This window comes from Oikopleura dioica, chromosome PAR (genome assembly GCF_907165135.1).
Source record: "Oikopleura dioica chromosome PAR, OKI2018_I68_1.0, whole genome shotgun sequence".
Taxonomy (NCBI): Eukaryota; Metazoa; Chordata; class Appendicularia; order Copelata; family Oikopleuridae; genus Oikopleura; species Oikopleura dioica.
The window spans coordinates 10,759,524-10,772,265 of NC_137293.1; the positions used below are offsets into that span (position 1 = coordinate 10,759,524).

The 12,742-nt window shown below is 42.1% G+C and overlaps 4 protein-coding genes across 6 annotated transcripts; all 4 read right to left on the reverse strand.

The window, feature by feature from the left end:
* Positions 1-1,745, reverse strand: LOC145703824 (uncharacterized). Its single transcript, XM_081781217.1, has 5 exons — positions 1,426-1,745; positions 1,062-1,385; positions 656-1,006; positions 465-613; positions 1-423 (listed from the first exon to the last, which is right to left on the reverse strand). Exons 1-5 carry the CDS (start codon positions 1,486-1,488, stop codon positions 12-14), a joined length of 1,299 nt encoding a protein of 432 aa, XP_081637343.1. The 5' UTR covers positions 1,489-1,745; the 3' UTR covers positions 1-11.
* Positions 1,504-3,621, reverse strand: LOC145701787 (plasminogen-like). The gene is made up of 8 exons (XM_081779003.1): positions 3,468-3,621; positions 2,963-3,422; positions 2,517-2,924; positions 2,367-2,478; positions 2,171-2,323; positions 1,956-2,127; positions 1,821-1,909; positions 1,504-1,749 (listed from the first exon to the last, which is right to left on the reverse strand). The coding sequence occupies exons 1-8, from the start codon at positions 3,619-3,621 to the stop codon at positions 1,504-1,506; spliced, it is 1,794 nt and encodes a 597-aa protein (XP_081635129.1).
* An 80-nt stretch (positions 3,622-3,701) lies between these two features.
* On the reverse strand, positions 3,702-8,477 carry LOC145703485 (zinc finger and BTB domain-containing protein 5-like). Of its 2 annotated transcripts, none has more exons than XM_081780847.1 (7): positions 8,138-8,477; positions 5,390-5,472; positions 5,071-5,346; positions 4,608-4,972; positions 4,435-4,566; positions 4,011-4,135; positions 3,702-3,962 (listed from the first exon to the last, which is right to left on the reverse strand). In XM_081780847.1, the coding sequence occupies exons 1-7, from the start codon at positions 8,158-8,160 to the stop codon at positions 3,779-3,781; spliced, it is 1,188 nt and encodes a 395-aa protein (XP_081636973.1). In that variant the 5' UTR covers positions 8,161-8,477; the 3' UTR covers positions 3,702-3,778. The 2 variants fall into 2 exon arrangements, with proteins under 2 accessions (XP_081636973.1, XP_081636974.1); XM_081780848.1 differs by having other exon boundaries at positions 3,823-3,962; positions 4,007-4,135; positions 8,138-8,474.
* A 2,889-nt stretch (positions 8,478-11,366) lies between these two features.
* Positions 11,367-12,632, reverse strand: LOC145706061 (uncharacterized). Of its 2 annotated transcripts, none has more exons than XM_081783577.1 (5): positions 12,567-12,632; positions 12,177-12,308; positions 11,773-12,132; positions 11,570-11,722; positions 11,367-11,526 (listed from the first exon to the last, which is right to left on the reverse strand). In XM_081783577.1, the coding sequence occupies exons 1-5, from the start codon at positions 12,615-12,617 to the stop codon at positions 11,416-11,418; spliced, it is 807 nt and encodes a 268-aa protein (XP_081639703.1). In that variant the 5' UTR covers positions 12,618-12,632; the 3' UTR covers positions 11,367-11,415. The 2 variants fall into 2 exon arrangements, with proteins under 2 accessions (XP_081639703.1, XP_081639704.1); XM_081783578.1 differs by lacking the exon at positions 12,567-12,632 and adding an exon at positions 12,354-12,412.
* Positions 12,633-12,742: the final 110 nt, after the last annotated feature.

The window sequence follows — 12,742 nt, forward strand, 5'->3', positions numbered from 1 at the left end:
TTTATGGGCTTTTAATATCGGGAATAAATTGAAAAGTCCTGAAGTAAAGAAATATTTTCAGCCCTTTCCTTTGACTGCTCGTGTTTTAACTGTTCGATGGCCAGTTTGTTAGCGGCTACTTCTTGCTCCTTTTCATTGTGTTCATTGACTCTATTTTCGTAGAGTTGATCAACTGTAGCCTTCTTCGACTTGAGCGCCGTCGACTCAGCCTCCAAGTTATCAACCTCACTTTGGTTTTTCGCCTTTAGAGCTTCGATCTTCTTCGCATGTTCAGATTGGAAGTTGTCTTTTCGAAGAAGGAAAGTGTCACGGAGTTTCTCTTGAACGGATAATTTTTCTTCGTGAATGGTGATTTCTTTTTGAATTCGCTCGATTTGGCCACGAATTTGGTTCAGTCGGTATCGCTCGTTGTTCAGATGATCTCTATAATTATAATCAGTTGTAATAGTAAAACATCCTCTTACTGTAAATTATCAGCTTCAGCGATGGTCGCTTTTGAGGATGTAGAAATTCTGGCGTATTCTCGCTGAGCGAGATGAAGTCGATTTTTCTCAAGATCGAGGTTGTTTTTTGCTTTTTTCACATTTGCTCCAACTTCATCCAGTTCAGCGACCTTGATTTACTTTTTAGCAGAAAACATCAAGTTCAAAGTTACCTGTTCGAGGGACTTCTGTTCGCGCAAAACTGTCAGCTCATTGATTTGCTCGTCGATTTGTCGAACAACCGCTTCGACTTCTATCGAGAGAGAGGATAAAGGGGCGATGATTTCTTCCATGATTCCACGGCGATTTTCCAGTTCAATCTTCTCTGTAGCAATATCATTTTGATCACATTTGATAACCTCCTTGATATTCTGATTCGTTTGTCGAAGCCGGATGCTGTTGAGCCGGACGATTTCGGTGTCATTTCGGAGTTTTAGTGATTGCTGCTCGAGAATGTCATGGCGTTTTCGGACTCCTTTTAATTTGATCACCATTTCGTCGTAGTCCTGTTTCATCACGCTCACCTTCACAGAATTAAGAGTTACGTTTTTGACGACAACGATGATTTTTTCGACCTACCTCGCAAACTTTATCAGCGATCTGGTCTTCCATTTCCTTTGCCTTCTCCGAGACATTTTTCTCCCAAGCTTTGACAGCAGACTCGATATCATCATATTGCTCTTGTGATTGCAACCTCTCCGAGGTCACTTCCTGCTGGGATGATCTTTCGCGCACGCGCTGCATTTGACAACTGATTCCGTTTATTATTTTTACAAAGAATAATACGCGTATTCTAGAGATCAATATATCAAACAGTAATGCAGTGTTTTTATTGATTTTCATCCAACGTAACGTAGATCCAGTCCAAATAGTCAGATACCTTCGTGTAAATACCAGGAATATCTTTAAATAAATAATAAACGAAGACAAAATTCGATTATACTTTTTGCTCCACATTTGTAGTTAATTGTTTCGCCATCTTTTTTCTTTTGTGATTGAACGCCATATGAAACGATACCGGTCAAATAAAATGGCTGATTGTCATCGCCACTTTTCGCATTGGGATTTTTACAAACCACAGGTCCACCAGAATCACCCTGGCAAGTGTCGACCTTTCCATGGCCAAAACAAAGCTGATGTTCCAAAACTTCTGGTCTCTGGTCATCACTGATTCCTTTAGCTGAGTTGAAAGCTGCTTGGCATTCGCTTCTACGAATATGGCGAACAAGGGCGACTCTTGAATCGACGAATTTTTTTCGTTGATGAGCTTTCATTGGCGTTAAAGAAATGAAAAAGCAAAATCTCAGTTTTTAAATTTGTTATTCATTAACACCTTACTGTATTTCTTTTCTCAACTTCCTCGTTTCCTCCATCAACAGTTCCAGTTTGCAAGCCCCAACCGCCAATCATGCAGACAGAGTTCGGCTCTAATTTTTTTGATGAAGCTTTTTTGTTCGGAAAAGCGGCTCAAACCTGGTTCAAAATTTATTGGAGGTAAGCAAATCGGACTGACCATTCCGTTGAACCAAAATGGCTTCTTTACTTGAATCAAGCTTATATCGAAGCCTTTTCCCACAGTTTTATATTTAGGGTGGTTAATGATATTCTTAGCTTCCTGTCGTTGGCCAAGGCAGTTCATACTGTTCTATGGACTTAAATCGCTATTAATTTCAAGGAGGATAAAATACCGCTTCGTGCACTTTCCCGTCGATATTAGAAAGTCCTGCGACAACCGTGGTGGATTCAGGTTGCATTATTTTCTTCAAATCGAAGCAATGAGCCGCAGAAATAACGAAGAGAGGGTGAATAAGGGCAGCACCACAAAATTGTCTCCATGATTCCTATAATCTATTTGATGTCAAGATGATCGTTCTCAATACAAACCTGACAGATATTATATTGTTCACTACTAGTTTTTTCTAGGGCAACGAGCCATGGAGTCGAACCTGGAGGATTTTTGTATCCGTTGATGGTTCGCATAGAAAATTCAGTGTCACTAAAAATATCAAGAGCGCAATGATTGTATATATTTACGCGCTAGAAACTTTCTCTTCCTCTTCTTCCTCTAAAACTTTTGCAATTTCTCCAGGATCAGCCATTGGAGGGCATTTTACCGCGTCGGTACATGGTCGGTTATCCCGCCAGGGGTCGAGAAGGTCGATAAAATGTGCCGTCTCATTATCAGTGTTCGACTTCCAGCTTGATAGATCCCACGGAATAGATTGATTTTGTCCATGTTTGGTAAAACGCAAGAAAGTTCTGCTACATCCACAATTCGGAACACTGCACGTGTCATAACGAACGCCCTCTGTTTTCGTATAACACCAGGGTTGATTGTAAGCGCCGCAAGATTCTGGCGTTATTTGATTGTAGTCAAAGTCAGCAGATCTACAGACGCTTATTGGACCAAGAACTTTTCTATTTGAATCTGGTTTATCCCACCTGAAAATAATTATCGAAAGTAAAGAAAAAACTAGAACCTATCACAGGTGTGTCCACCTTCAGTACTATCAAGAGTCCCGCGATAATATTGACCGCAATCAGCAAACGGGGTGACTTTCATTTCGTCTTTAACTTTTGCCTTGAACTCGTCTTCCCCGTTATTCGGAGCCGATTTAAGCTCATTGAAAAGTCCCTGGTCGGTCATGATACAGCTTCCCTTGTACGCACTGATCTCGTACCCGTTTGCCTTGACAAGAAAGTTCTGCTCGATCTCGCACTCTCGCGTCCAAGCATCTTTATCGCAATAAGGAACGTCACAGTACTCCCAGTTTCTTCGCCTACTATCTGTGTAGCACCACGGTCCACCAGGTCGCGTAGGTCCTGTGTTCCTGCAGAAGTTTCCATAAACTCTTTTAACTTTTCTCTCTCCATCCAATGTTTCAATTGGTGTTAAAATAAACGACTTCGACCTTTTTGGATTTCCCCATTTTGCACACTCTTTTGAACTCATTTAACTTTTGACCATTCCAAATTTCTACTCACCTGTGCCATCTCTCGTAACATTAATTGACCCTCTATAAAGTATTCCTCTATCTTCACGGTGAGCCAGACAAGTGACTGTTTTTCGTTTTGCCTGACTCCTGCAAATCGCATGTGCACTGCCCAAAAGCAGCAAAATATCTCTTAGTAACCTCATTTTATACTGTAACAATCTTCCAATGATCAAGCACTGGAAAGGCAAACAAACAAGAATCCCGTTTCAATTGAATTTTGGTTTATTTATTTTCTCAATAATTTACAAAAAAGGCTATGTTTGGAACGAATGCAGTTATTTATAAGAAAAGAGAAAGTTTTTATTTCTCGCATTTGACAGTTGTGAGCATCATTGGAATTTCAGGCACTCGCCGCGCCGGAGCTGTTTTCTTTCTCCTCTGAGAGGATGTCGGCGAGATCGTTGAGTTTGGAGAACTGGTAGATTTTGTGTCGGGCGTTTTTGGCAAATCATCGTTCTCCATCACTTCGATTTTGGTATCTGGGCTAAGAATATCGTTAGATTGAACGTCAGTCATTGTTGATTTTACCTACCTTTCTGGGTTAATAATTGGCTCTTCTTCATCATTTTTGTCAAAAGCGATTCTTGACCGCTTTTCAGGGGGCTCATCGGAATGATCAGATTCAAAGCTCACACCGTTTCTAACGTTTCCGTTGGCCTGAAAGAAAGTTGATTAGAAACTGATTCGACCTTAATTTCTGTATTTTTCATGAGTGAATTCAAAATAGAGCTAATCTCTCAGTGGGGTCTCCTCTCAACCGAACGGGGCCGATGATCCGACTCAGACCAGAGGATCATCCAGCTGAACGTCGATGGGCTCAAACTGTGATTATGATTTGAATAATTAATAGTTAGATGGGGATGAGGCGTGCTCAGCATGACGATTCGCGGCTGAGGCGAATCTCGAGGGCTGAGCGCGCGCGAGAAGCAAAAATAGCTTCGTCTGTTCTAACTTACAGGCAGGTGACTGTGAGATGACTGGAGTGCTTCGCGGATTTTCTCGGCTTCTTCGTAAAATGGTCGACGTTCTTCAAGGCCTAATGAGGACCACTGGCGGGAAATAGAGCGTTCCAGGAGAACTGGACTTTCCTAACGAAACAATTTCAAGCTGAAAATAGAAATACTCCAACCTTTGACTGATCTTGAAGAGCTTTGAGACGCATGTGATGCGAAAAGACCATGTAAGCGTTAATCGTAGGAATATGTGACAAATCGGCAGGTGAAGACGAGCAGTCTTCCGGATTCGACTCGTCATCCTTTCCGGAAGCATTTACAGCCGTGTCTTGCCCCGATCGCTTCTGACCCGGCTTTGGTGATTTCGCAGGGCTCTGTGAGCGGACACTGTCAGAGTCTACCGGCATTTTTTGATGGAAGCCGTTTGCTGATCCGTTAAGAGCGGAAAGAGCTGGGAGGCCAAGACCGAGGAGGGGACCAAGAGATGCAAGAGAACCGAGCGAGGCGAGCGAGTCGACTTTCGGGCGCATACTGTTCAAGACTAAAAAGGAGAATCTTTAGTACCGCTTTATTATTAATCTTAACTAAGCTATGACGATATTCAAAGCCCTTTTATTAAATTCATAATTATAAGGCTACCTTTTTCACATGCGGAAGTAATATGGGAAAAATTCAAATTGGACGCGGCTCGGTACACTTCTGTCACATTTGACGGCTCAAGCGTGAACGAGTTCGTGTAGCAAAATTCCATAAGCACGACGAAACCACGTGCAGGTACTCCGGCAAGGACGAAGTTGGTCTGGTCATCCGAGTTGCGAAAAAGCGAGAGGAAGTAATCGGAGTTGGCAGCAAGGATGGACCGATGCGCTCGGAATTTCTTTCCTTCCACGTGTAGTGTTACGTCACAGAAGAGATCTTAATTACAATTTTGAAACAGTATTTGAAAAATATACTTTACCTTTCATTCTTTGCTCGTTGAGACGTTGCAGTACAAAGGTGGTATGTTTAATCGGGAGAATGTTTGTTCTATCTTCCTGGGACCTAAACAAGTCCGGTTAGAATCTGATGAATCCGTAATTATGCTGGTTTATGCAAAACCAGTACTGCACTAGTCGCCGAGAAAGTACTTTTTGGCTAATGCCGCTTGAGCTGATTAAGGTGTCCGGCTGTCATCCCGGTGTTTTAAAATCGACACTATTTTATAAACGAAGTTTATCACAGTTTAGTTTCAACCCGGAGGAAGCAAAGACGCGATCAAGATAGGAAGCTAAAAGTCCAATGGTTCCCCCGAAAGTAAATCTTTCCGTTTGAAGAATAATTTTTCTACGGTAGTACTCAAAATCACATTTGCGAGTCAGTTAGAGGCGAATGTTTGATATTAATTCGAGATATTCTTCTCTTCAAAATTATGAAGGTCTCATGCAATAAATTTGATGCCAAAATGTTCTCGTCTGGATTTCGAAATTTATTTTTATAAAAATTTAAGTGCTCAGCGCTCTGCGCGACTGGTAATCATCCGGATTAGAATAATTTCGATTTTGTTTAGGCAGTTGGCGGAGATCTTGCAAGCTGAGCCCATCAAGAGGGTTTGGATATAAAATGGAAACTACCTTCTGAGCTGCAGCGGGTGTGAAAATCCGATGAGCCTTACCGCAATCGTTCTTTTCCTAGTAGAACTTTTTTGTCTATTAAGAAATATCTTTCGCTTATTGAATCTAATAAACTGAGAACGTACCAAAAAATAGTTAGTCGAATCAGTGCCAAACTGCCCATGAGTGTTAGAATGCGCGAGCTCTTTACTTGAGCCGAGACGGCTGGTCTAAGCGGATGATCTGCGTAACCAGGGAAGCATGTTTTGCGCGGGATCAGCCTCAGCGGCTTGGAATAACTACCGGTCGGTGCAACACATGTTCAGCCGGGATTAGCACGTGACCTCGCGCAGATGACCCCGAGAGCCGACTTGTACATGCATAAACGATGCCGAATAACAAAAGAGAGAGCTAGTACCCTTCCTGCTTAGGCGGCTGAGCGAAGCTTTATCTCGGTTCCTTCTAAATCCTAACCTTGACAAAGAAGTTCACTTCAACTCTTTGTTCATTTCTATTTTAGAGTTAGATTTTTTCTTTCATCGAGTGATTGAGATGCTCGAATCTCAAATCCCTGTTTCCAATGAAAATTGACAACTTCAAATTTATGAAAATCTCGGCGCCAGGCTCGCTTTTCGTCCAAACCGCGAAGCCTATTATATAGTCGGCTGAGCTGGAAATATTTCTCAGATTTAGGCGTCCGTAATCCGCTTCCGCCACTTCTAACAACATTTCCAAAATCCCAAATATGTGGCTGCCAGAGCCCCCAGCCCAAAAGGGGATTCGAATGGCTCAAGCTCGTTCAACTCGCCGCTAAAGCCGGAAGGAAATAAACGCCTTGGTTAGATTTTTTTCTATAATTGAATTTCTTCAACTTCTTGCAAGATTAATTAAATAAATTCATTCGATAATAAATATTTTTCTATTTGGCCTTTTGTTGGTTTTTGATGAATCTCATTTTAGGAAGTCCAAAAATGGCCCTACAAAAGTTCAGCTTATAAAAGGCAGCTGAAAGTACAACGGAGCGACAACACTTGAGCATAAAAACGAGCACGACTACTTAGAAGGCTGAGCGGGATAAGCCGTGTTCAGCAGGATAAGACAAAAGCCAATTTTTCAACCTTTTGTTCCTTCTGGATAAAGAAGGGTGGGAACATTTGCATGAGCCGCTTTTGGGAGATGAGCAACTTTTTATCTCCGAAAGAGAAATTTCTGTTGAATTAGAAAGAGGGCTTCTTGGTTGATTTCAGCGATCCTAAGTAGAGGTCGATGGCGAGAGGTAAAAAGTGTCGCATGAGCGTTTGAAATGGTCTATAAAACCGTTTCCGTAAATAAGGGCAAGTGCGTTATTAGATCAGTAAATCCTCTGGGAGCTCGGCCGCGAATGGAAATCCGATTCACAAGTCGGTACCGGTAGCGTTAACGCCCCGCCAAACGGTTAACCTTCTTAACTTCTTTAATCGATTCCGTCCCTAACAGGGGGATATCCGACGGCTTCCCATTCCCACTAATTTCAGTAATCAAGTCGATCCCAGCTTGGCCTTCATTTGTGGATTCCGCCTCGCACACAGGTGCACCTGTCACCTCAAGACCCAAAACCATTTTCGACGGCTTTTCTCAACCGCCCGGTAGATCCTTACTCAACAACAATCAATCGTCGATTCTTTTTATAGCCGCTTACTAAATCCTAACTTCCAAACAAAAAGTTATCTGCCGGATTGGAAGGAGGACAGCTCCCGCGTAAATTGTTAATTTCTTGCGAAAGGGGCGCGCTCCGGAAGCGATTTCGTATTCGGATGGGATAAGCAGATGAATAGTGCCCGAGCACGGTTTTAAATATTGTTTTCATTTGGGGCGCCTTTCTCTTTTTGTCCAGATGATCCCACCGGTGGAATAGGTAGCGCGGCGCATCCGGTTTACGGGCGGTACTCGGGTGCGATTTGGCGCAGGCTAAGCCGATTATTCAAATTTCAATCCGCTTTCGCGAGTCTCTCGCATGGGGCTTAGCCTCACGCGCTCCCATCGACTTTAGCTTTGAGCTCAAAACTAAACTCTATTCATGGCTTTCATTATCCAATTTTCCAATCATGAAATCTGCTGTGCCCAAAACTAAAACTTACATTTCTGGTTTTCTTTGGCGCATCCGTCGGTTGTTTAGGTTTTCTTCAAGCTGTCTTTTTGGCGATGATTCTCTCTTGGAAACAATTCTTTCTCGAGGTAATGATCTTCGAATCTTTGATAATTTTTTCTTATGAAAAAAAATAAAAAAAATTTAAGGCTTCCTACAGCATGAGCTGGCGAATCCGTTGTGTGTGTGTCTGGCGGGTAGCGCAGCTCGGATAGGTAAAGCTCTAAGCCAACTAAGCCGATTAGTCGCCCGCCTCCCCGCAGCAGCACCGAGTGTCCACCACCCAGCGCACCTTGCGCGAGCGCTAGAAACTCAACGAAGGACTCGCCACGAGTGACGCTATTCAACTCTTCTTCTACGATGATTTTGTAACGTTATGATCTCCCCCCAATCTTCATGGATTTCAAACTGTCTATTTTAACACTAGAATGGCACAGCAATATTTTCTTGGTCGTCTTATTTCCGTAATCGAACGACAAGAATCGTTCAAATATCAAGATTTTCCTAAGTAACTTCACTTCACAAAAATAGTATTTTAGAAGAAAAAGAACCTTCAAGAATAGGCGATAATAAATTTCAAAGAAACCGAATACATCGTATTTTGGCAAGGATATTTCTAATTGACCCTTGTGGGTAACTTATCTGGATCTAAGCCTCTTAGTTCGGACAGGTGGTGGAGGTGGCGTCTTTTCTGAATCTTCTTGTAAACGTCAAACTGTTCTGCTCAGCCGCCCTGATCGCCTTTTGAGCTGTCTTGCGACTATCATCCCCGAAAAAAATGTAATTCAACGCTGAGCCCTCCCGTCAGGCAGGATGAGCTACTGGTCATCCCGGCCGAACGTTGTGCTCCCTCGTTGGAGAGTACTTCCAAATGAAAAGGATTGAAAAGGATAATCCTCCGGTGCTGGATCTGGTGTAACTCCTCCAGATTACAAATTATTGTGGCGGGCAGCGGCACAAGACCGCACAGCTATTTTCGAAAAATAAAACAATTGGAATTAGTAAAACCGCACCTGCACGTCCCCTGGATTAATGTGTGCCGTCGAAAGATGCCTTCAACTTTACTCACTAAAGTTCCTTCTCGAGCGAATTTCTGTGAAAGTAGAATGAGTTTTTACCAACGTACATTTGTTTGTATCTGCACACTTAACCCACCAAAAGAGCTGCATATCCTTTGATAAAGTAGCTTTACTTTTCCTATTTCAATCGGATAATACCGCTCATTCGTTTATCATTGACGCCGTTTCTAGCGCAGAAAAGCCAGTGCCCGTGCTTGTAATCCGGGCGGGGTGAAAACAACTCAAAGATATAATCCCGCCTCGAATCGAGCACCAGGAAACTACTTTCCGCAATTAATCCTCATGCGGATTACACCTCTAATGCGAATGCAAACTTCCCGAAAGATAGCCAATTAAAGATTCTCATTATAGTTTTGTAAAACGGCGATAACAGGAGGACTTATTGTAGAAACTTGTAGAACAAAAGCTGTGATAGGTGAAATAGTGTAACCTTGTGAACTTATTCAAAACGCATGTTCTAAAATCGACAGAATTGATTTCGAGGAAGAGATTTTTAATAAAAGACAAAAATTATTTTACAAAATTATTTTTTAAAATAAAAGCATGAAATCGCCTTCGATTCACACAATCTCATAGAAAGATCTTGATCTCGATTCTTTACAAGTTATTCTTTCTTAACCTCATTATGATTTTCCCGTTACTGCGGGAGGCGCCTTAGCCTCTTTCTCCCGTCTTATCCCAGCCCCATCTGATGCGTTAATGAGGTTTATTTACGGAGTTTTAGGCGAATTTCAATCGAAATTTAAATCGTACTCAGCCAGCTTTGGCGAGGGCTAAGCTGGCGAAGCCGATTTGCGCTCACCATGGAGTCCTTTCGGCGCAAACCGATTTCGAGAGGCAGCGCAAATCGCCTCACAGAATTTCAGATAGAAAAGGAGTAATCGAAGGAGGATTAGTATTTGGATTATTTCAACCGATCAGGAGGAGGTTACTCGCACTCTTTGATTTATGACTCCAAGATTTAAGTTTAAGATACTATACAGTAGTTAACTGTCTTACCCTCGTGCAAAACTATTCTTTTGAAGATCATTTATGATCGATCCACCTCGTAGAAACCGAGGAATTCTAACCCAAAGCCTATTGCCGAATTTTGAAAATAAAATAATTTGCAGGATAAGAATTTTATCATCGTAAATTGCCACTGCTTTTTCATACGAGTAAGGGTGATCCTACTCATTACCGACGGCAGCAAGCGTAAGCGCATTAGGTACCCTTAAATAGCATAAGCCATTTTAGTGTAAATATAATTATTTTTAGCTTGAGGAAAGAAAAAACGATCGCACTCTTGATCCTTCCTCTCGCAGGATCTCGCCAGTCTTTAATTTTCGGCAACATTTAAATCAAAAGTAGCAATCAAAATACCCGGTCTATTAACGAGCTGGATGAAAATTTAAAAGGGAGTTTGTGGAAGCGACCTTTTCGGGAGGATATATTCACCGATTTCGATCCGATTACTACTAGAATTTGGTATTTTGGCTGCGCCGAGCTCAGAGAATGACTCGACTCATTTATTTACCTTTTTGTGTTTAGCGTAAAAGGTCAAAAATGCGAAAAATGCGCCGCAAAGAGGATCAGCTCCGGCTCACCGCCTGGCGCGGATCAGCTCCCTGGGATCTTAAGGGTAAACACTCTCCCACGGACGAGCTAGATTTGTCATTTTAGGGCGAGATCAGCCTGATTAGCCTTTCTTTGTTATTTTTGCGAAAAGAGAAAGAAATTATGATGAGTTTTTTTTCTTATCAATCCCTAATAGCCGCTTGATAAGACCCCTGTGAATTCCCTCTTCTTTGATTTCCTGTACCTAATTGTAAAAAAACACCTTTTCAGCAGAAAAGCTCGAATACAATAAAAAGCTAAGCGCGGCTCTAGAAGCACCATCCTCACCGCGCAAAATGGGATGATCCGTCGTTGATCCGCCCGCTTGTATATATAATTAAGACTGGTTGAAAAAACTCGAGGCCAAGTGGCTTTTTGGGGTTCGGGCAAGAAATTGCAGCCTTCTGCGGCTGCTGATCAAAAGATTAGCTGCGAACTTATCTGCTGATCTCAAGTGCACAAAATCGAGCTTCTAGCGAGCCTAATAACCGAACATTTACGCGCGTTTTTTCTTGTTTAGAAAACACATCGCCGGCGAGTTCTTTGGCGATTTTGAGGTTTATTTTCTGGTGTACAAAAATGATGAAGAAACGAGTTAGAAATTTAGGTCAAAGTTGACGCCAAATCGAGGCGCTTGCCATTGCAGAGCGTTGAATTGACATCCGATTGTGCATTTGATCTTTTCCAAAGTTCCAAGGTCCAGAAACTGAAGAGAAAATTGTAAATTGTTCAAACATCGAACTACTCACCGCGGTCTGGGCAAAAGAAACTTCTCCGTTGTGGTCGACTTTCGCATAAAGATCAGCTTTCGGTAGTCGCTTTTTCACCGCCAGAACGAGACTATGCGAGGAATTTCCCTTTGACCAGCCGTACTCGATTCCTCCCTCTGCTGTTTCACCGGCCTAGAAGTTGACCTTGAGCACGAGCAATTTATAATGCTATGAGAAAAAACCTGAATTAATCCAATTTTAAACTTGTTGAAGTCGGTCTCGAGCGATACATTCTTCGTTGGGTTGAGTGTATATTTTAAATTCCGCGGCTGGAAGAGCTTGCCATTGAGCTGGGCGGAAGCGTCGCCGTAAATCCCCTTCAAGTTGATTTTGGCTTCTCTGGGCGCGCTGTAGTCAATGTTGGCTGATCCTCTTAGATAGGAAGAAATTAGCTCTAATCTCGTTGCGTTGCCAAATTTGCTCGTTTCCGGAACAAAAGAAACAACATGGTTCAGCTTTAAGAATCCGTTGATGTCTTTCTTCACGTCGAGTTGGAAGGTCCTTCCATCGAAGGAATACGACGATGGAACAGAAAACGATGGCTAAAGCTTTTTTTTTTCATGGAAACAAAAAGACTGATGATTACCTGCAAGACTCCTTTTAGGAGATCATCAGAGGATGAGCGTAGTGTGCATCCGATATTTTCCCCTTTCGACGATGCTTTGAGAGAAAAATCGGAGCATTTGCAGCTCGATTTGACGGATCCAGGGCTGAAGGGCTAGAAATATTTACATTCTGCTTTTGATTATTTCTTTTTAGGTACCGCCTTAAGCTTTTTTGTTAGGTTCATAAACACGAGTACACAAAACGATCGATTTACCTCTATAAAAATCATTCGTTATGTAAAGAAGTTTCATCGAGATACACACTCCTACTATTTCAGACTTTCTTATTTATCATAATGTCTTTTAGTCGCAACTGCGAGTCAAGTCAGCAGAAAAATCTAGGGCGCTATTTACATCCTATTATCACTTACCACGTTCAAGACGTTCGGACTTGGCTGGTCAAACTCATCAAAGTACTCCATCCTTACTCTCTTTTTATTCAATTTATCAAAAATTACTCGATTTCAACCTCCTATTTTCTTTGAAAAACAACGCCGGAAATGATGATTTACGAACGAGAACTTTCTTTGATGATTGTTTTTGATTT